At 40.2% G+C, this 23,171-nt stretch overlaps 1 protein-coding gene across 1 annotated transcript in view; it reads right to left on the bottom strand.

Annotated features, from left to right (window-relative positions):
• The window catches only part of rxfp1 (relaxin family peptide receptor 1), a 135,078-nt gene that overhangs the window by 9,479 nt on the left and 102,428 nt on the right, over positions 1–23,171 (bottom strand). Inside the window, exons 12-15 of the mRNA XM_050042483.1 lie at positions 18,607–18,678; positions 13,352–13,423; positions 12,862–12,933; positions 8,432–8,661 (exon numbers count right to left, since the gene is read on the bottom strand). Of these exons, the coding sequence (XP_049898440.1) occupies positions 8,432–8,661; positions 12,862–12,933; positions 13,352–13,423; positions 18,607–18,678 (446 nt within the window). The remainder of the gene's footprint in view (positions 1–8,431; positions 8,662–12,861; positions 12,934–13,351; positions 13,424–18,606; positions 18,679–23,171) is intronic.

The following is a 23,171-nucleotide window of genomic DNA, read 5'->3' as shown; positions in this document are numbered from 1 at the left end:
TCAACTTTTCCATTTTAAAGACTTCCAAAATTAATGAATGATTAATTCATTTTAATAATTGAAAATAAAACTTAGGAAAATATATGTTCTCCCAGTCATGAAGGAAGGGCCAGTTGTACAAGTGGGTGGGTCCTGGTTTGGCTCACAGCATACATTCAGAAATCAAAATCAGTACCCTGCATGTTGTTTGAGAAGTGATATTTGGTCTCAATCCTGCAGCCCAACCTTATCAATCCAGTCCCTGCTGACAATACACATATGTGTATATAATCACAGAACATTAACTGCCAGTCATGTCTGATTACTCAACAGGGGTCAGGTGTACAATGTGGAGCTTCACACGCAAATACAATTTGTATTCATCAAAAATAAACACAGTGTTTAGAACATACTTCCAGAGATGCTTTACTTCAAGCAGACACAGACTGTTACATACAGCAATAGAGAACGAGAGCAAAAAGGGGAATTTGGGCTATATCTAAGTTGAAACGTGTACTCTGACATTTGGGGGGAATTAAGCTTTAGCAAAAGTTCAGTCAGGAAGACGATACTTTTGCATGCTTAAGCCTGCAATTTATGTTTATGTTGTTGTGACATTCACTCCCTGCACCCAATCTTTCACAGTGTTGCTACTGTCATTGTCTAGGTCTGTCAATTAGAGACACATTAAATCGGCATCAGAAAACCAGCTGTGACAAAAGCCCCCTGTTGCTACTTCCAATTAAGTTCAAAATTAGCCATCCACAGGTGCCACAACAGGAGATATGATGAAGTCACTGTCTTTGGTTTAGTTTTACTCACTGTTTGTTGAGGGGTGCTTTGGTTGGTTTTAGGGCTAACTGATTTGCAGGATGTGTGAAGAGTTGCAAGATGACGCTATGTACTGATTGTTTGCCTGTTGCTTTAGAAAAACAACGTTCAAATCCATGGGGTATTAAACAACTTCATCCAACAATAAAAAACTAAGATTAACAAAACACATGGTAGTTCAAGACTGTCACCCCGTGGCATCTTCCACGCCCCATTAAAGGTTCCTGAGATGCCTAGTTAGGTGGCGCATTAGAGTGACTCAAAACATAATAGGAAACTAGGACTTGTTAGAAATGACTCGAAAGCCTCACGTCACCTGTGTTTCGGCAAACAAGTTGCATACGAACACACCACAAAGACTTCAACCGACAGCCACCGGCAAATAATAACACAAACCATCACAAACTATTTCTGCTAAGAGCTCAATGGCCAAAGAAAAATAATCTTACCTTATATAACAAGTTTGTTTCGATCTCACTCCCGCTTGACTTTAGCTCTTTGTTTACTTTCCTCACTTCTGTTTCTCCTCTTGTATGCTTAGGTGAACTGCCAATCAGAGTGATTTCCTTAACCAACAGGTTCTGCTGTTGCCGTCGCCACCACCGCTGCAGATTCAACATGCTGAATTGGCAGAAAAAAAAGCCAACTAGCAATGGTGCGGGACACACTACAGCAACAAGGGCCACGGATGTTCGACAGTGGCCCAACACTGACTGATGGCCGCCCGTCAGCTTGGTGTATCAGGGCCTTAAGATATCAGCTGATCCATCATTCATTCGTTCATTCTTTTTCAATAACCACTTATCCTGTTAGGGGCTGCAGGGGGTGCCTGAGCCTATCCCAGCTGACATTGGGCAAGAGGCAGGGTACACCCTGGACGGGGCCAGACTATCACAGGGCTGACACATAAAAGCCTGATTTATGGTCCTGCGGCGTACCTATGACATACCTATGTTGTTGCCGTGACGCCGTCGTGAACCCTTCGAACTTCTCCATCACTCCATTTCGTCGCGGTGCAGTTCACCACCAGAGCGGTAGGAGGCTGCGTTCCTTTCCTGAATGGTTATCGTCGTCTCTAGTTGATTCTTTGTTTAGCTTCCGGCTTTTCCGGTCACAGAGAAATGAACACGGAGCACGGACAGACGGCTCCATCCGTATCCGTATTTAACGTTGAGCATAAATGGGCCTTAATACTGCAACATCTACATCGCAACAGAAGATGTTTAAAGATGGCGGGGATGGCGCAATCTGGAAATACGGAACCGGAAATGCGTTGCTACCAAGCAAACCAATCACAGCCCTCTCGGTCTGCGCTGGGTCTGCGTTGCCTCGACGTGTAGTTACATTTTTTGGGAGGTGCACGTCAGGCTACGCCGGAGGCTACGGCGAGCCTCCTGCGTAGCCACGTACCCTACGACATAGCTACGTCGTTGATTTAACGCAGGGGGGGGGGTTATCTTGCTGCTACTCAGGGCTAATTTGTATCCCCATAATCTGTTGTCTTCACTTCATTCACCTGTCTCTCCTAATTGAAATATGCTTATCTGCTCTCTTGCTAAAAGCATGAGAGGGTTCTCTCATATCTGTACGGTTAATATTTATCAGGAGCAAGCAGCCGGTTAACTTAGTTCAGCATAAATACTGAGAACACGGGGAAACAAATGGCTTGGCTCTGTCCAAAGGTGACAAAACCTCCCTCCAGCACCTCTAAAGCTTACTATCTTTAGGCAAAATAATGAAGCGTAAAATTAAAATTTGTTGCCTTGCATCTGTATATCTATAAAAATTGTATGGTTCTGCTTCCGTGCACAGACTTTTGGCTTTTAATCCTTAGAGATATTTATTCATTTGGCCCCAAGCCCTACCTTAAAGAAGTTTTCATTCTCAAAACTCACAAAAAAAAAAAAAAAATCATAAATAAATCCCTGTCCCACAAATTGTTTTCTTTTATTCCTGCTTTCTCTGCCCTCTGCACATTTGTCACAGGGTTTTGCTGACACTTTGTCAAAGCTGAAATTTAACCCATGACTTAAACCCTCAGAGGACTTCACTACTGCATCACCAGTCACTACTTGATGTTTAGTTCTTTGATAATACAGTAAATTCATCACTGAAACCCTCCTGATAGTTCGTCCTTTGATATGGAAACATACCAATGCTCTTCAAAGGGCATTTTAAATTCTACACACAGTATATGTCGTCATGAAAAACTCTCTGTGTTTTTTATTTTAATACTGGTCACATGAATGTGGGTCTCCAAATGCCATTTCACAAAATAGTTTTTGCCCGTGTAGCTGCTTTTTGTAATTGTCATTTAGTTATTTAATAAGGACATATACATGCAGTATGCAGATTACTTTGTATGAAAGTATATCAAGGTGTAAAAGATTAAAGCTAACCTCAGGCTGAGGATCAAAGTCCTCTGAGTTCACTGAGGTTACTGCTGGTCTACCGCTGCTTCAATCAGTTTGTTTGTTTGTGTTATTGTGTGACCTTTGTGTTTCATAAGGTTAGTTCAGATTCACCAGCGTCACACAGTAACACAAACAAACAGGCAGTTGTACACCTGCAGCTCCTGTGTTCATCGAGGTAAAATTACTGATTTTTATCAATGGAGTCAGGCTTTGAAGAGAGCATTGATAAGTTTCACGTTCTGTTTAGTTTTACAAGTAAGGTTTTAGCAAAATGTCGGTGGAGATTCTCAGTCATCCAGGTCATGGTAATCGTAAGTGCTATAGCGTAGGCAACTGGACTTGCTTGCGTTTCTTGAAGACGTTTCGCCTCTCATCCAAGAAGCTTTTCTTCAGTTCTAAATGACTGGTACAGAGTTGCAGGCTTTAAACCCTGTGTGGGTGTAAACCCTTACAGAGTCACTAGGGTCACATGTGAGTCGTTGACTCAACTGGCCACCAAGCTTCTTGGATGAGAGGCGAAACGTCTTCAAGAAACGCAAGCAAGTCCAGTTGCCTACGACATAGCATGTATGTTTTAGCAAAAGTGCACTTGTTTGGAAGCACTGAGCATTAGGGCTGCGCCCTAATAGTCGACCAGAGCATGTGAGCGGAGCGGACCGGGTGAAAATTTCCGCTCCTCGCTCGCAGACCTGTCACTTTGCACCGCTCGTCTGCTCCGCATGGTTCTGCGCATTCTTTGCTCCGCTCCGCTCAATTTTATCCCGCTCCACTCGCTCACCACTCCGCTCAAAACTCTTCTATTCACAAATAAAACATGAGCTTGGTAGATTCTCCCCTCTCCCCGCAGTTAGGGACCGTTCTCCATGGTACCGCTGTCGGCAGGGTGGAAATAAGTCAAAGTGTGGAGGAGACAGACCAGGTTAAGCGGCCGACCTCCGGGGAAGCTCTCTCGCCTCTCCCCGCAGTTATGGACCGTTCTCCAAGGTACCGCTGCTTCTCTTCTCAGTTTCTTTTCTGAAGTACACAGTAAACTCCATAGTTTTGAAAGAAAATAGTGTGGGTGTGTGCAGGTGCAAAGATGCATTCTGCGTGGGGCATGAGCGACCGGAGCGAAATTGGAGCGAGAGATAAGGCTCCGCTCCAGCTTTTAAAAAAAATAGCCACTCCTCGCTCAACACAAAATCCTCCCGCTCACATGTTCTGTAGTCGACCAAACGATAGTCGACCAGAAAGGTCATTAGATGGCAAGATTTCATTGGTTGCTTAGTTGCAGAAAAAAACAACAACAGACAAACATAAAACTCTATTAGGAGCTGTACCTTGTCAAAATAAATCCAAACCTATATGACTGGACCTTGTGGGAATTTAATTTGAAAGGACAGACACAGGAAGTGACCACGCTCAGCAGTCAGACAGGAGTCACGTTACAAACCAACCACAGCCGACAGATATCTTTCCCTTCTTCTGTAAATATTCAGTCTGATAAATACAGAAAAGTCGATCATGTTAGAGCAGGGCTACCCAGAGCTTTACATCTGTCCCACAGACGATAGGTCTACACACTTATAAACAGCTCCTGGAAGAAGATCTGCTCTGCACTCAGGATTTCAGGTAAATGAGCTATATGTAAGTGGTTAAAGATGCAGCATATGTATATGGCCCCTAATTTCCAGGGCTGGTACCTGCGGTTATTCCACAGGCTAGTTAATAACATGTCGGGCAGGAAATCCAAAGTGTGGGATCATTTTGAGAAGGTGAAGGACGAACCCAAGGTGATATGTAAACTCATCTTCATTGGTCGACTACAAACATGACGTATCATCTGAAACATGGAAGTAGCTACATGCCCATTAGCCCACAGCGTCATTAACAGGCGGCTCGCTCAGTGTGTGACGTGCACTTGTAGATAAAATATAGGCCTATATTAATGAAGGTTCATTAGTACGGTTTTGTATTTCTCTGTAATGTAGCACAGTGTTAACAATGTTACTGATACTATTCTTTCTCACACCTTCAACTCAAACCATTGTGTTGCCCCGCCCAAAATATATCATTTAGTAATTAAATTAATATCGTAAACATGCAGGCGACTAGTCGACTAATGGCCCTTCATGACATCTACTGGTCGACTCGGAATATTCTTAACCTACTGAGCACACGACTGTTGTTTAATGCAGCCCCTTGTGACCTAAATCCCCTAAGAATCTTCTACATTTTTGGATTCTTTGTTTGCCGTGGAAAGTATGCCAGAAAAACAAAGTTGTCCTCACAAATTTCATTTGGGGAGTGAAACTTTTCCTTGAATTCTTACTGCAGCTCCAAAACACAATACCGGTGACTCAGACCTTTATCTGCATCACTGTTTCACTTCTTTAATAACTGGATTAAAAGCAACATTTAGACACGTCCCGCTTGCGCACAGACGCATAATCCATTGTTGTTCAAAAGAAGCAATGAATGAATAATACTGGAACTGTTTCGCCCATCTTAATTACCTTAAGCTTTAATGTTGTCTGGATCTCAGCCACCAGAAATTAATGTGCGACTGAAAACCACCCCCACTGACAATCTAGTAATAAACCTTTAAAAGGTCAACCTATAAAGTGAGTCAGCCCCACAATAAGATACTAAATAACAACTGCCGTCCTCAGCTTGGACATCATTGTGGATGTAGGAGTAAAAGAAAGAGATAATCAATGTAACACAGACTTTCTGCTTTCTATGTTCGCAGCTCTTTCATTTTGAGACTTATAGTAAGTCCATATAGCATCCTTCTGACTTATAGATGTGACATGCCAGCATATAGGTTGTCTTGAACGTTTATTTTCAATATACTTTTACGTTTTCTGTATCTGCGCAGTTACCAGTGGGATTAAAATTTCTCCTGTGAGTAACAAAATCAATGTACACTCCAACGTATATCCAATTATTGACTTCCAATACCAGCAACTTCCTTTAAAGATGAATTTGTTTGCTTTATATTCTCTACAGCACCACACTGTCATGAAATCCATTTCCTTGTGTGACCTATAATACCATGGTGAGACCCACACTGTTTGTCAATGAGAGGCAAGCGTGCCAAAATGTGAAGGAAAACACACTCGATTTTAAGCAGAATTGACTGCAGCTTTTATCAGACCTTTACCTGTGTAGTGTCAGCGCTACCTCTCATCTTCAAATAATTTCCTGTCTTTCCACATGAGCACACACGTGTAGCCTTATCTCAAAGGCTGTACTCAGCAGACAGATCGGAGTGACTATACAACTGTTCAATTTTAACCGATAAACTCCAGAGTGTCCTCTTAAATTCTGCTTCATTTCCTGTTGAACTTTCTCCCTGCAAATAGTCTTTTTTACTGTAGAATTTAATTCAATTTAATCTGTTATTTCATTTCATTTATAATCTCCCTCTCTCATATCCAAACACCACACTCATACATTTCTACTTAAAGCTGATACGTTCATATTAAGTATAGAGAATGAAAAAAAAGGAACACATAAATGAAAGAATACATAAATGCATGAATAACAAAATGAATGCATAAATAAATAAAGTCTTAAATTTATTTCTACATTTTTGATCATCCACATTAATTTATTTCTGTGTTTCTGTGTCTGTATATTATGGAGGTTCGGAGGTCCAGAGCCTCAGTCTAAAGCATAATTGATTACATTTAATTTATTTCTGTATTCATCAATCTATTTATTTATTCAATTGTTCCTGTATTTATTAATACAATTTATATATTTCTTTATTAATTTATTTATTCCCATATTTATTTGATTTATTTTAATTTATTTCTGTATCTATTAATCTATTTATTTATTCAGTTGTTCCTGTATTTATTTATTTATGCAGTTTCTAAATATCTTTATTAATTTATTTATTCCCATATTTATTTGATTTATGTTAATGTATTTCTGTATTTATTAATCTTTTTCAATTCAATTGTTCCTGTATTTATTTATGCAATTTCTATATTTCTTTATTCATTTATTTATTCCCATATTTATTTGATTTATTTTAATTTATTTCTGTATTTATTAATCTATTTATTTATTCAATTGTTCCTGTATTTATTTATACAATTTCTATATTTCTTTATTCATTTAATTATTCCTGTATTTATTTTAAGAATTTATTTATTGATTTCCAGATTAATTTATTTATTCCTGTATTTATTTATACATTTTTTTATTGATTTCCAAATATAATTACTTATTGCTTTACTTATTTATACTATTTATTTCTTTATTTACATATTTAATTATTTACATATTTATTTACTCCTGTATTTATTCATACATTTATTTATTGATTTTCATATTAATTTATTTACTCTTGCATTTATTTATCTATTTATTTACATATATAATAACCTGTTGCTGTATTTATCTATACTATTTATTTCATTATTCCCACATTTTTTTATTTGTGTATTTATTTCCATATTTATTTATTAATTCGAGTATTTAATTATACATTTATTTACTTGTTTATTGATACTACCCTCATTTTTCATCCTCCTCAGTTAAGTAGTTTTTGCAGCTTGGCTTTGAGTGTACGCCACAAAAATAGTATTTGACATCAAATTACTGTAAATGTTTACCTATGCATATATTTCATTATCTTAGTGATGGGGTAATTAAAGTGCTACTATTTAATTAACCACTGACTGCTCTCCTTGAGCAGTTTCCATAATTTATGTAAATTTTGTGCGCTGAATAATTTCTTGAATCTTTACATCACAGTCTGGAATGAGATTTTTTAATTGTTTACATTTCGTCTTATCCATTAAGGGTGTCTAACGGTGTGCGTAATGTGAAACCAGTTATGATGAAATGCACTGATAAACACGGTAGGAACTAATTTCCAATTTCCTCCTGGGTTTAGAGGCATGTTTACTTCACAAGCAGAAAATTAAAGTATTTTGCTGAACCTGGCATAACTCCAGAGAGTGTAGACAGGTCTATAAACATAATGAAGTGGTAGATATAAATGTGGGTAAACTGAAATGTGAAATATGTCAAACAGCCAACTATTTATCCTCGGTAAATGTGTGTTTTGGGGCAGTAAATCCCAAACCCTCCTTCCCCAAATGACTCAGAGGTATGTATATTACTGCAAGTGATGTACTGGGGTGAAGGATATTCTATAAATAAAACAATTTCCTCCACATCCCTCCTTTAAATGCAGTGTGACTTACAGCAGAGGGAGATGATGCACATGGCATGGAGCTTGTTCTCAGATCGGATATACGAGCGCATGCAGATGACGAAGATGTTGCCAAAGCAGGTGGTGGCAGAGACCACCCACACGAAGACCCTCAGCACGATGTTGGCCAGCAGGTCCTCGAAGGACGAGATGCCGTCAGTGTTGGGTTTGCAGCTGCGCACATGAGGAGCGTAGCCGCAGTACTGGAACTTCTTGAAGTAGCTGTGATGACAGATTAAAGTATCAAGTTGAGCAAAAGATACAGGAGTCTGTTTATTTACAGATGCAAGGTGTGCAGTCCACACTCTGTTACAGGGTTTTTCTTTTATGAACTGAGACAGATGGAACAGTTTGGGTGGTTTTGACTGGGGATTTTGAACTAAGGGTAGCATCTGGTTTGGGGCTTTAGAGGCAGTGAGCTTAATCAAAAAAACATTCAGACTGATGAAATTGATTTTTTTTTTCAAACAAAACCTTGTTTTCCAATTGTTTTGAGATCTCCAGGATTAATGACACCTCCAAACAGCAAAGTTGTTTGAAAAGCCATTTATGGTGCTCACAGCATTTGAAGAAAAACTTTGCTGATTTTACGTCAACTCTGTATCATTGCAGTCTGTCTGACTTTAGTTGGCAAATGGGTGTAGAGCTCCGGGTGCTTGTGGCACAGGGGGGAGCCAAACCCCGTTCATCTGCACACACTGCGATGACACGGAGCTGACGTAAAATCAGCAAAGCATATCTTTAAATGAACCTATATAGCACTTTTCTAGTCTTCTGACCATTACAAGCGCCACACTGGTGGCCGAGGCAACCATACAAGGTGCCACCTGCTACTCACTAGCCATTTACACACACTCATACACCAATGGAACAGCCATTGGGAGCAATTTTGGGGTTTAGTATCTTGCCCAAGGTCAAAGATCAAACTGCCAATTAGTGGTCGACTCGCTCGACCTCTGAGTCACAGCCGCCCCAAGAGAAAAGATTAGGCTACTTTTAAACAAGACTAAGAGACTACAGCCACGCCAGCGGCTTAGTGATGCTTTAAGCTAAACGCTAATGGCAGTATTAACATACTAATGTGAAGCAGGTTTACCATGGTCAACATCTTAGTTTAGTGTCTGCATGCAAACATTGGCTGATTAGCGCTAAACACAAAATACAGCTCAGGCTGATGAGAATGTCAAGTAATGTAATTTTTGTTCTGATGATGGCTCTACATAAAAGGTAAGGGACCGGCTGCATGAAACACCTGAAGTTTTGACACTTAAGGCTTAATTTCCCCTTAGCTAAGGGACTTACACAGTTGCACAGAACCACTTGCACTTAGAAGAGGTCAGTTTTGGGACAATCTAAGATTTTCTCTAACATTACTCTTAATGTACACTAAGAAGTAACCACACATGCTTTATTGACAGAACTGACCGGGCCTCATGCAAGAACATTTTGATATTATTACTCTAAATCTCTTATTTCAGTGGAAAAACACCACCTGTTCATGAGTAGGTGAGCATTCATGAGATTTGATCTAATCAGCACTCCTAAAATCACCTGTTGCCTCTGTATCCATGAAGCCAACACCCGCTTCACTTAAACAGAACAGTTCCTATTCTCACAAGATAAGAAAATGTTTTAAAATATTATATGACCCCCGCTTTTTCAAACATAATTTTCAGACGTAAGTAATTCCACCTCAGTCAGGATGCAGACACAATTTATCTAAAAGTTCACACAGATAAGCTGTAATTAAAATCGAGCTGTTGTGATAAATGAAGGAAGACAACAGGGACAGATTTTAATATAAAATCAAGCTGATGCATTTACACAGAACTAAAAACTGAAGTCCTCTGTCAACAAATTGGGCCTGTGGGCCAACACTGTTGTGTGTAAACAAGCCAGTGCATTGTGAAGCAGATGAATAGCTGTCTGGGAAATAACTTTCAAAACTTATCACCCACTAAATGTCTTTTATTGTTTTGTTTATATTTTCATTTTTTTCTAAGTCATATTACGCAGTAATCTGGGCAATTAATTTCCCCTCATATTTTCCAAACACCCACTCTCTCTAAATATTTCCTGGAGGAATTCCTCTAATGGAAAATAAGTTATGCTATATAAGTTATAGCTAAGTTATATCATTCCAGACTGCCACTACTTTCTGTGCAAACAGAATTAAAGTGCAGCAGTTACAGCTATGAATGACTATCATGGCTAAACTGTGCCTCCTACACAAAGTCATATTTCACTAATGGAAAAAAATCAAAGCTGAGGGACTTATACAGCTGCACAGAATCCAAAGGTTTCCTTTGTTGAGGAAAAATGTTACAAGTTTCCATGGAGATTGTTTGTTTGCTTGGATTCATGCCTTTAATGGCTGTTATCGTCTCACAATATTTGGCTCATAGTTAGATAGTGCAAAATGTCAGAAGAAAAGAAGACAAGAAAAGCATGTTGGTCAGAGGAGGAAAAGATTAAACTTCTGGAGAAATACAGTCATAGAAATCATAAACTACAACGTAAATTTGATCCTCAAATACCAGAAAAAAGAAAACAATTGTAGGAAGAAATTGCAATGGAAATTAATACAGTCAAATCTTAAGTGTAAAACCAAAAGGGTATCCATTGGGTTCTCCTGGTCGCAGAACACTCTTCTCGGGATGTTAGTTTTTTTTAACTTATCACCGTAAACTCAGCCATGTTGCAGTTAAGAGAGAGTCAGAGGCACGTAACTTTTTTTTTTAACCTTGCTTTTGTCGCTACGGTCTTTTGTGCAACGGTCTTAAGTATAAGACCAAGAAGAGGAGACAACCATAAATACTTGAGTGGACATTTTCAGGAAACCCTAAGGGGAAGACTTAAAGGTGTTTTGTGCAACAGATTTTATTATGAGGAAACCTTACCTTAACTAGGAAAATCTTTACTTAAGGTATTTTGTGCAACCCCAGGGTATTACCAAGATTATCACAATTTATCCTGACGAGAACATAAATGTCTGTGCCAAACTTTCTGGTATTCCATCTCATACTTGTGGAGACATTTAATTCTGAATGACAAATTTCAACTTAAGGCGCAATTCACACAGAGGTGCACTGCACTGCCTTATTTTGTTTAACTGATGCCACTAGTGAAAGAACAAACGCTTGGTGTGCCTTTTCTTGTTGCCAGGCAACCACCCCATCACCTCCTTTATATAACCTTCCCATGTGATCAATCTACCATTTATCTTAGTTATTTCACAGTAATTAGTATCTAGCTCCTCAACTGTTGAGGCAGAGGGTACTTGTTGTAGCTCCGGTTGAGGGTGAGGGGCTGTCAGTAAACAGTTTGTTGGGCACAGGGAAACAGAGATCTGTGTGGGTACATGAGACCCTAAAAAAGAGGGTGGATCACAGGAAGTACCACCAGTTGGTCCAGGAGCTTCGCCTCCATGATGGTTGTTTCCAGACATATTTTAGGATGACTCGGGGGCAGTTTGACAACCTGCTGTCTATGGTCGGACTGTATAACTCTGGGTATCCAGCAACCACTACCACCAGTTTCTCCTCCATTACTTACCTACTGTAAACTTGTTGTCACTTGTTGTGCCGTTTTTCGACTTTGTACGGAGATAAGTCTTCAGCAAGTCTATCTTTTGATACTGTATTGTATTTTGTGCTTCAAGATTTTCTATTATTCTGTTTAAAAAAAAATTATATTTAGACTATTCGATGTATCACTGAGGTTGCATTTATGAACGATCCATATTTGTATTGTTTTTAATGTTAATCTACAAACACTGTTCCAGTTACTCCACACACCTCACAGTGAGCAGTTTTCCTGCTACGACAGAAATAGTCCTGACTGAAACAGTTTGCAACTTTATCTGTGGATTACCCACACTAACAGGCATGCTGTTTCTCTTATCTGCTTTAGAAAATCTCTCCTTTTTCAATGCTGTGAGCACCACAAGGGAATTTCAATGAACTTGTACTGTGTTGCTGCAGAGGCAGAAATCTCAGAGACAAAAGCTGCAAGGCTGAACAGACTCCAGATAAAGGTTGAGTGAGAAATTATGTATTTTGCAATTTGGGTGATCTGCCCATTAAAGATTACAGAAATTGTATTTGAGCCAAAAAAACTGTATCTTACTGGAACTTGAATGAAATTCTACAGAATAAAGAGCCTTAAAGGGATTCTATGACTGTATACACAACTGAAAGGGCAGATGTTTTGTCTCTGTTGCATCTTTTCCAGGAACTGCAGGTGTGTCTTGAGCTTTTTTACCCACAGAGAAGTTGAATAACACTGAGGCTGATTTAATCACAGTTGAAAGAGAAGCCTGACAGTCTCAATAAGGACTCGCTGCTAAAAAATACACGTGGAAGGTCTACAGTCAACATACAGTCCATATTAATTGACAGAGCATGGCCATGGAGTACTTACATATGGGTCAAGTATTTGAGAGGTTCAAACATTCGCCGTTGTATGTTTCCAATTTCTATCCCTTCTATGCTCCTGGGGAATATAAAGACACATTGATTGAGTCTTAGTCAGGTGCCACACACACACACACACACACACACACACACACACACACACACACACACACACAGTGGCTATTTTCACCACAGATTTTCTTCACCAAATAGATTTTCAAGGACTAGATGAGAACCATTTCTCAAAGCCCAAATACGTTTTCTTTCATTTGTTAATACAGTCTTAGACTTTTGTGTGATCTCAGGATTGACCCTCAGAAGTGGGACATGACTGTGAGAATAATAACTTCCTTCTATCACCGCAATCCAGGTTCATCATTCACTGTATTTGTAGCCTATATCTGCTGCACATTCAGGCACAGGCTATAACAGGAGGGCTCAAATGTCTCAACACACAACAGGCTTAGTGTTTAATTGGGCGTGCAACATATACTTACAGTGACTTCAGTTTATACAGCTTGTCGAAGTGGTCAACTTGGAGCTCCACGATGGGATTGTATGATATATTCCTAGAAGATAAAAATGAGAAACTTTCAGCCAGATAACATGGAAATGAATCCCATTTATTATTTGACAATTTCTGTGTGAAATTTTTTGTCATGCATGTGGACGGTTTCTTTCAACTCCCACAACTACATTGTACCACCTTCTGCTGCATGTCTGAAGATGAGTCCTTAAATTATTCCTCTTTAACTGAGATCCTGTTATCCACCCACCACGCTGCTGAGACACCCATTTTCAAAATTCAGGCATGTTATTCCTATGGTCTAAAGCCCCGTTTCCATCAAACACTTTCAGTTTGGAATCAAAATGACCCTTCAGTCATGGTACCTAGACCCTAGACCCTTATCATCACCGGTCACACAGAGGCTACAGAACAAGGCTACACGTCGACACTACGTGCGTTTACATGGAGCCATGTATTCCTTTTGCATTCGGGCTGGAAGCCCTACCCGAATAGAAATGCTCCTTGTAAACACCTCAACCCGAATGAAAACAGCCAACCCAAAAGAAAATCTAATCGGGTGCACAGGGGTGGAATATTCCTTTTCAGAACCCGAATGGAAGAATTTTTCTGTCTTGTATACACCTCCTACCTGATTCCAGCCATTCCGTTCTTTTTGCACATGCTCATTTCCTTGCCCTTCTGGCGCGATGACGTATACTGCGTGCATAGCGACGGGCTGAGATAGAGCAGTCGGGCTCATTGCACTCACCGGTTTCCATTCACCACAGCACGGTATTCTATCTCCCTTCTTCGACCTTCTACCTCTCCTCCTCAACAAACGAAGTATTAGCAGAACAAGGTTGTTGTTGTACTGCTGCTTCAAGAATATAAGCAAAACAAGCCCGAAAAAGGCACTAAGAACGGCGTCGTCAACAGAGTTGGGTATAACGCGTTACAAAGTAAAGTTAGAGTACTTTGATTACTTTTTGCAGTAACGAGTAACCTAACGCGTTAGTTTGCTCTTTGAGTAATCAAATACTTAAGTACATTTTCAAACAAGACATCAGTTACTTCCGTCACTTTTAGAACGCTGGTCCTTCAGCTCCGAAACAGCAACGGCTGTCGTTTGGTTCTAATAACGGAGATAACGTTAAACCTATCAGTCTGAAAGAAGCCACAGAGCTTGTGGCTCGCTACGTGGTCGGAGAAATGCTGCCGTTGTCTATGGTGGAGTCTAAATAGGTGGAGTAGGACTCACTGACAGACATATTTCAGACTCAGGACTTGCATTATGCCTGGTACACGCTACACGCTGGTACTCACCAATCGGGTTATTCTTGTCCTGTTTTTATTACTTTGACTATTATTTGAGTCACTGTGTGTGTTCATGTGCCAGCTGACATGTTGTTGTAGTCACCTAAAAGCGTCAGCAGATGGCAGGAGCTACATTTGAAGCGCCACACGTAAACTGTCAAGCTAATGTATCTCCCACAGCAAGTTCTGACAAATGTTTCAGAGTAAAAGTCTATTTAGAAAATGAAGGGATTCTCTCAGCCGAGGTTATAAGGGGCTTTTAATTTGAAACAAGTGTTGAATTTGAAATGACGGTGCTTTATGTTAACTTTACAAAGACAACAGAGCGGATAAAAAGTAAATATATAAACACACAGAGGGATTAATAAATAACGGAGCGTCTATAATGTAGTTTGTTTCAAATGAAGCTGGGAGCCTCTGCAGTTGTGGTGAGTAAAAGCCCCGCCGCTATTTGTTAATGTTATTACTTTATGTCCGACCGTGAGGATGTACCATTGTTTGCTAGCTTGATGCTAATGACAGTAACGTTAACTCAGCGGGTTGACAAAGTGCCTCTGCTGTTTCACACCATCATTTCCCCTTTTACTCTGTGTGGTAACATCCCTAGAGGAAATATTAAAAACGCTGGGGTGTTGTTGTCATACAGTTGTCTACGGCAGCAGATCGTTGTGTGTTTCTACTGGTCAAAGTGACGGCTGTGATGGGAGAATTGGATCTCAGTGAAGGGCAAGTGGTCCATAACTTTAATTTTGGAGACAAAAAATGTAGGCTTAGCGCCCTGTGGTCCATTGGCCAATAGGAAATGTAGAATACTCAGAAGTACTTTAAAAGTGCTTGAGTTACTTTTCTCAGGCAGTAACGTTGGAAATACTTTTAAAGTAATTGAGTTACTTTACTCAGGGAGTAACGCAGTAAAGTAACTGGTTACTTTTTTAGAAAGTAACGCAGTAACATACTTTGATTACTTTTAAAGTAACCCTTACCCAACACTAGTCGTCAAGCATCTTGTTATCCTGAGCGAGGATACAGTGTTTTCTTCCGGTACATGTAACATCCGCCCCGCCCCCTATCCAATCAGAAACCTTCCCTGCCCCAAACCTTGCGCAGACCCAAATAAAGGCAATTAAACTGATCTCCCATGTAAACCCTCATTCGGAATTAATATTTCCCATGTAAACTACCTGGAAAAACTTTAATTCCGAATGATTTTATTCAGATTTATTTCATTCTGAATGAGAAGCCATCATGTAACTGCACCCACTGTCAGAGAAAAATATACCAGGCTGCAGTGAGAGTCTCTCTCCATGGAATACTTAAAAATAGCAGATTTGTGCAGTTAGTCCTTCTCAGGCAAGCTCAGGGGTTTAGTGTTGCCGGAGCCCACAGGAACAATGCTTTATTTTTCTCAGAGTGAGGATTAGAATGTATTCAGTTCATATAATCTGGTCGAAATCAATATATAAAAACGCTTCATTACTAAAAGTGAATGTCAAATATAAACTAAAGTAATGGTCAAAGTTGTCACAGTAAAATTTAAAGCAGCTGTGCGGAACTTTACGTTTTCGTTGATTATAGTGCCCCCCTTTGGTCGAAGCGGTATGACACCCACAGCCTGGTGTCGTAAAATCTCAACTGCAACCGGCAATTATCATAAATGTTTTGGTGTAGCTCTGAATTTCTTATAACCTGAGGACAACTGCCTGCTGTATATTTGTGTTCATGGTCACAGTCACAAATAATTTTGTGGCGTTTGTTGTAATGTTACTAGACAAAAGCGGTTCACATCAGCTAAAGTTACATTTAGCTTGCTTTTAACTTCCATGTCGTCATATATTGAAGTGAAACAAAGTCTAACAAGTTGTGGTATATTCTCTAAATAGCCTTCTTCTGTTCTTTTTCTTTTTCTTTTAGATGGTGCTCCTTCTTTATCCGCCATGACATCGAAAGTACAACCAAATCCTTATAGATACATCTCTGGTAAAACTGTTCATGTGGAAACAGGGCAGGACAGTATCAGTAAACATGAAAAACTCTCCAAATTTCCAAAAAAACTAGAGTGCTAAAACTCAAATTTCTGATGTCATAGGGTATAAAGTCTGGAGCTGCTCCACAGACAATGAATTGGGAAAGATGTTCTAAATGACACTGAGAGCACCCAGGTGTATGTGAGTATATGGGAATATTTTCTGTTTCAGAACTGACAATACCACAATAGAATAAAGCTCATTTGTATATAAAAAGAGAACAAACATTCTGTGGGTCCACAAAATCAGTCTCCCATTGATTGTCCATGGAGCAGGTCCAGACTTCACACCCCATGACATCACAAGTTTGAGACTTATTTCTCTGGTGTCTGCCTTTAAGAGATAGTAACTTATGTTCACAAATATTAATTGAACTTTCCCAAGCCATGAAAATAACAGATTTGAATCTTAATTTAGGCGGTGTTCCCCTTTAATGTTATAATCCTGAAGATCAGATTCGGATTCACATTGCCTGTTGAAGAACAAGGGATTCACAGGAACTCTTATCTCATTGGTAACAGCCACACTTGTTTACTGTTCACTATCTTTCCAACACATTAAAGCTGGGGTAGGCAGGCAAAATCCCACCATAAACTCTGAGCATATTATAATTCAAGTGGTTTGAGAGAGCACTAGACTTCTGCTCATCCTCGAGGCTCTGTTTTAGTGTTAGAAAATGTAGCCCGTGACGGAGACTTGAGCCAGTCACAGGTTATTCCAGATACAGGACGTTCCTATCAGCTGTTCTAAACATGTAGCTGTGCGTGCACGTGCCTTTGGTGAAGGTCTGATTCAATGACGGAAAATCCTGCAGAGAAAGATGCTATTAGAATTGGCAACAACTGCCTACACTGCAAAGCAACCCAAAACAGGAAGACGGACTTATCAAAAAGAGTCTAAAAGAGTCTGACAATAAAAAAACTAAACACATGTCAATATCAACGAAGTGTTTCAGTAATGGAGAGAAAATGTTGCTAACAGTTTAGCCTTCTGCTAACCAAAGCTAAAGGCTAATGGCTGCGGCTTTAAGTTCACAATTCTGTAGCTAACGTTAGCAAGAGCCTCAAATCACTGTGTCTGCTCCGCCTCACTCCCTGATGCTACAGACCATCATGTCAGGAGGAGAGCAGGCAGCAGTCCTGGAGACTGACCCCAGTCAGCAGCGGCAGCAACCCAAATCCAGCCAGCACAACCCAGCCCACTGTGACATCCAGTGCTGGGGGATTTGAGCTTTCCAAATACAAGTTGCTCAGCTGCCAATCGAAGGTTTCTCTCCCGAGCTGTGACTTGCTCTCCTCCTGGGAGAGCAGTCCACAGTGGTGGGGAGCGAGGCGAAGGGGTGGCCTGATTTTTGTCTCATCTGTGGTCTGATAAACACAGAGAGAAAGAGCAGGGCAAGTAGGGGCTGAGTGAATGTCCTGCCTTCAACTTTAAATCATAAATCAGCTTATGTGATACAGTGGGTTGCACGACGAAGCTTGTGCATATGCCCGTGGTTGTCTGGTGGGAGGGGTTTAGGACAGAATGGGGAGAGGACTAAGCTGCAGAAGGAAGGAGTATTCTCGAATTGTGCAAAGTCTTTTTTTGCCTTTAACGGATTTCTGCCTACCCCAGCTTGAGGTTAATGCTGCGCCACATTAAAATCATTCACCTGGGGGAAACACAAGGTGGCTTTTATTCTGAAGCAGCCACCAGAAAATGCAACGTTTTGGTCACAGTGGTTAGTACTAATCTAGTGTACTTTGTCTTTACAAATCACATTGAAATTATATCTGTCACACCTACTGACAACTCTATTGTCATTCCCTGACAGCACCAAAAGATAAACCCTGTTATATATTTATGGAACAGCTATGCTTGCATACAGAACTGTAAATCTCTGTGTGTTTCTGTCAACATAACTCACAGTTGAAGCAAATCCCCGAGTAAGACAAAGAGATTGGGAGGGATTGCCACCAGTCTGTTGTTGGATAGATCCCTGCGTGCCGAGACAAATCCACATCAGTTCCCCAAAAACACAAAACAAAGAAATAGTGATGACCGGTTCCTAACAGATGACATGCACACTCAAACATGCAATAAATACTGTCTCTATGACTTTATAATGTGATTAACCTTTGTGATGCACCCACAGATTACATTAGTCACAATAGCCTGTACATGAACTTGTTGTATTCAGCTGTGGGATATATGTGTAAATGGAGACATCTAGTGCTAACTGAGCTCCAGGAAAGCGTGAACTTTTACAGTCGATAAAAGGTGAGAGTCTTAGCTCTCAGGAACATGTCGTGGCTGCACGGCATGAAGGCCTGCTGAGGATATATGTAGTGTGCAGTTCATCACTTCTAGGTGAAGGATAAACGGGCTGGAGATCACTGTAACTACAATATCTGAAGTGATAAAGATGCAAGTGAGCTCCATTAACTTTATGTGCTCTTTTTCTTTTTAACTAAATTCTTTTTGACACCACTTGCTGCAGTTCAAAGCATTAACATGAGGAAAAGGGCCTACATTGTTATATATTATTCTTATTGTCAACAAATCTCATGAAAAGACCAAAACCAACCACATGTTAGTCTCTCCATACTTAACAACTTACCCACCTTGGTTGTGGCCCTCAACCCCAAGCTTAGTTGTTCCTACTGGCAGTAAATCTAGTACACTAGCACATCTAGTTTATATTTATCAAGTAGGTCTTTAAAATGGGTCACAAATTTATAGTTTAATTTCTAAACCAGAAATACTGCCTCGCTGGCTTATGCCTCTGCAAACCAGTCAAGTTGCACCTTACAGTTTACATCCACATCAATTCATGATTTACTGACTTGGATATAAAATATCATCACTTCATAATTTTGTCCTCTTAGACATTTGAGTGAAATTTTGTCAAAGTTGGATAATGAATTATTGAGTTATGGTGAAAAACAGGCTTTGTGAGGTCAAAATGACCTTGACCTTTGTCCACCAAATTCTATCAAATCAGATTTAGATTCAAATCAGATCATCCTTGAGTCTAAGTGGATGTTTGTGCCAAATCTGGGGAAGCTCCCTCAAGGCCTTCCTGAGATATTGCATTTACAGGAATGAGATGGATGCAAGGTTACAGTGACCTTGACCGTCAAATTCTAATCAGTTCATAATTAAATCAAAGTGGATGTTTGTGTCAAATTTAAGAAATTCCATCATGTTCACGAGAATGAGACAGATGCAAGGTCATGGTGATCTTGACCATTGACCACCAAAATCTAATCAGGTCATGGTTGAGTCCAAGTGAATGTTTGTGCCAAATATGAAAAAAATTCCCTGATGGTGTTCTTGAGATATAGCGCTCCCAAGAATAAGAAAGACAAGGTCACAGTGACCTTGGCCTTTGATCTATGACCACAAAAATCTAACCAGTTCATCAATGAGTCCAAGTGGACGTTTGTGCCAAAGTTGAAGAAATTCCCTGAAGCTGTTTGGGAATATCACGTTCACAAGACGACAACCCCAGAACATAATGCCTCCAGCCACGGCTATCGCCAGCGCAGAGGCATAAAAATGTTCATTAATTTCTTAAAACAGCTCGACTCTGCTGTTCTTACAGTAGATGGTGTTAAATAAGAGTAAATGGTGCATTTTTGTGGACCATTTTCAGTCGTAGATAACTACACAATTTGGGCACAAGTATGTATTTACAGTGTGTGCTCACTTATGAGTTTTTAACTGCTCTTAGACAACACTGGAGCTCGATATGCCATAGAGGAATTTAGGAAGGCTTTAGCTACACCTGTTAGTAGGATGAATTCATTGTTGGTTTTGTTCTTTTCAAGGGATTTGTTGGCTTTAAAAAGTACAGAATATTACAAAATTCAACACAATCACATTTAAGACAAAAATGTTTTCTGACACTCATCTCAGTCTTCTTAAGACAGCTTAAGCATCCACAGTCTTGCCTTTGAAAGTATGTGAGCCTCCAAGATATCGACTGCTGTTAATGGTAGCAAAAGTCAAATTTTACAGCTCATGACTGTCCTAAAAATCTGTCCAAACTGTTCCTCAGAGGTCCACTGAAGCAAAAAAATCTAAATCAATAAAGATTTCAGAGGAGTTGTCAAGACTCATGAGGCTTTTATCGTCTACAAAAGTGTTTGTAAAGAATTCTGTCGCCAACAGTACAGCACAGAAAATGAAAGAAACACGGCACTTTGAAAAGATCACAGAAAGACTCTTTGTGCAATGCTCAGGAGTGCAATGACATCAAAGGAAGAAAGAAAAGATCTGTGAGCATCTCTTATAACTCTTAACCTCTGTGTTTATGAGTCAGTTAGAAGGCCGTACTGAAGAGAGTTCAGTCTTCTGAAGTATACCAATAAGAAAAGCCCTGATATGGAGTAGTGGCATTGATGCTCAAGTTTACAGTACACCTGGATGTTTCACACTACTACTGTAGCAATGCTTTGGCATGGTGATGTACAATATCCGAAATGTCATCTTGTTTTTTTTTCTTTTTTCTTATCTAAAAGTGCCGGGATGATTTTAACAGCAACAGCAAACAAAGTCAGCAGATAGGTTCAAGGTCTCACTGACAACTCATTCGTAAATCAAAGAAAGCAAAACTGACATGGCTCATTGATACATTGAGCACTTGTACGTAAAATGTGGTGCATGTGTGCAAGTTGTGCTTAACATCTTAAAACTTTAAATGGCCAAAAACATCAACCTTCTTTGTCTGTAGCCCCTTTTTTGCAGCGATTGTGCTATAGGGGTCGCTACTAAGTCCTGTCTTTATGCCTCCTTTGCATTTCTACAGAGAACCCAACAACAGCAGCATCATGCCACTCCAGTGTATGATTTTAAATAGCATGTCAGCATCACGAAACCAAAAGAGGTGTGATGGACCTGATGTCTAACACAATAGCATCGGCCTCTTGTGTAATATAACATACGTTTCAGCAGTGCTTTATAAACAATTACAATGCCACTGACATGGCGAAAACAATCATTTACCTTCCCTGTTACATGGCGGTTTATCTTGCCCTCTGCTCGGATGGTAAGGAGCTTGCACATCTCATTGTTTTCCATATTTGTGGACATTTTTAGCCGCTGTTCTTCTTCTATGAGGTAGCTGCTAACATCTGCTTTATAAATCCCCCTCGGTGGGTGTATAAATTGGCCGTGGTTTCTCCTCTGGGAAGCATGTATGTGTTTTACACAATCAGTTGCAAAAACCAGCAGACTTCATCCTTTGGAGACCATGAAGAGTCATAAAACATTTAACAGAAATCCAAACTGTAGATTTTAAGAAGCTTTGGTGTGGATTAAAAATCAGGGAGTTCTGAGAACACTCTAAGAGAGCTCCTATCTTAGCCTTGAATTTATTTAGTAAGGAGTCCTAGCTTAGGAGTGATTTAGGAAAGTTCTCTGAGCAAGGAAGGGACGGAAAGTTTTATCCTAGTGAGGAGGTGTGGTTGACCCTGTTGCTAGGTGTGATGCATTCTTTTAACAGATGTGATTGGTTGTCAGAGACACAACCTTTTGTGAGCCTGCAAGGTGTAAACACCCAGTGGAAATGACACAAACTGCTGACTGTGAAAGTGTTGTCATTGTTAATGTGATCACTTTGCTGATGGAAGGTTGAGACAGACCCAAGTCATCACTGCTGCACTGTTGCTGTTTTCCAGTTTTCCAGTTTTCTGTTGGGATCATTTCATTTCTAGCGTTACAGTGATATGGCGTTAAAGGATAATATTTTTCAACCTGGGCCCTATTTCCCCATGTGTATGTGTGCGTACGATTCATAGGTACAACTCGTTTTAAAATTGGTTCAGTATTGAGGGAGGCAGATGCAACCGGGAGCCGCGAAACGAGCTAAAACGGTAACGGGGGCAAACGCGTCCCGTATAAGTTTGCGCATTAAAAGTGCTTTTTTTCGCCACTGACCGGTTCAGATCGCCAGTGTTATCTCTGTAAATAGTATATTAAGTGTTTCCCTGACCCTTCACCTCCTCCCGGCTGTGACGTCATCTCGTGAGAGCTTTGCTTGTTGCCGGAAGAAAACAGAGGAGCCATGCTGGCGCTGGTTGTCCCGGAGTACAGTTGAGAGTTTTACTGCATCGGTATCATGGCTGCATATTTACCCGATTTCGAGAATGAAGATGAGCCCTTTTATTACGATGGCCGCCCGTACTTCTTTGAGCCCGAGTATACGGATGAGGAGCTCCTACAAACTGAAGAGCAGACAAGGATAGAGAGAGAGGGCCAACGAGCAGACGAGGGTGAAGCAGCGGCTGCACGAACGCGAATCTCTGAGGACTGGTGGTGCTCCTTGCTGTGACTCCATGCCCACAGAGGAAGAATGTCTGTGTTGCAATGAGTGGGACCTGTTGCCCAGTATTCATGGTCTCGATGTGTCCTGGCATGATGCAGAAACTACCAAACGCTGTGTAACTACGTTAGAGGATTTCCCCCCTCTGATCAACAGGGCAGTGC

This window comes from Epinephelus moara, chromosome 4, assembly GCF_006386435.1.
Source record: "Epinephelus moara isolate mb chromosome 4, YSFRI_EMoa_1.0, whole genome shotgun sequence".
Classification (NCBI taxonomy): domain Eukaryota; kingdom Metazoa; phylum Chordata; class Actinopteri; order Perciformes; family Serranidae; genus Epinephelus; species Epinephelus moara.
This window is presented reverse-complemented; position numbering and strand designations above follow the sequence as displayed.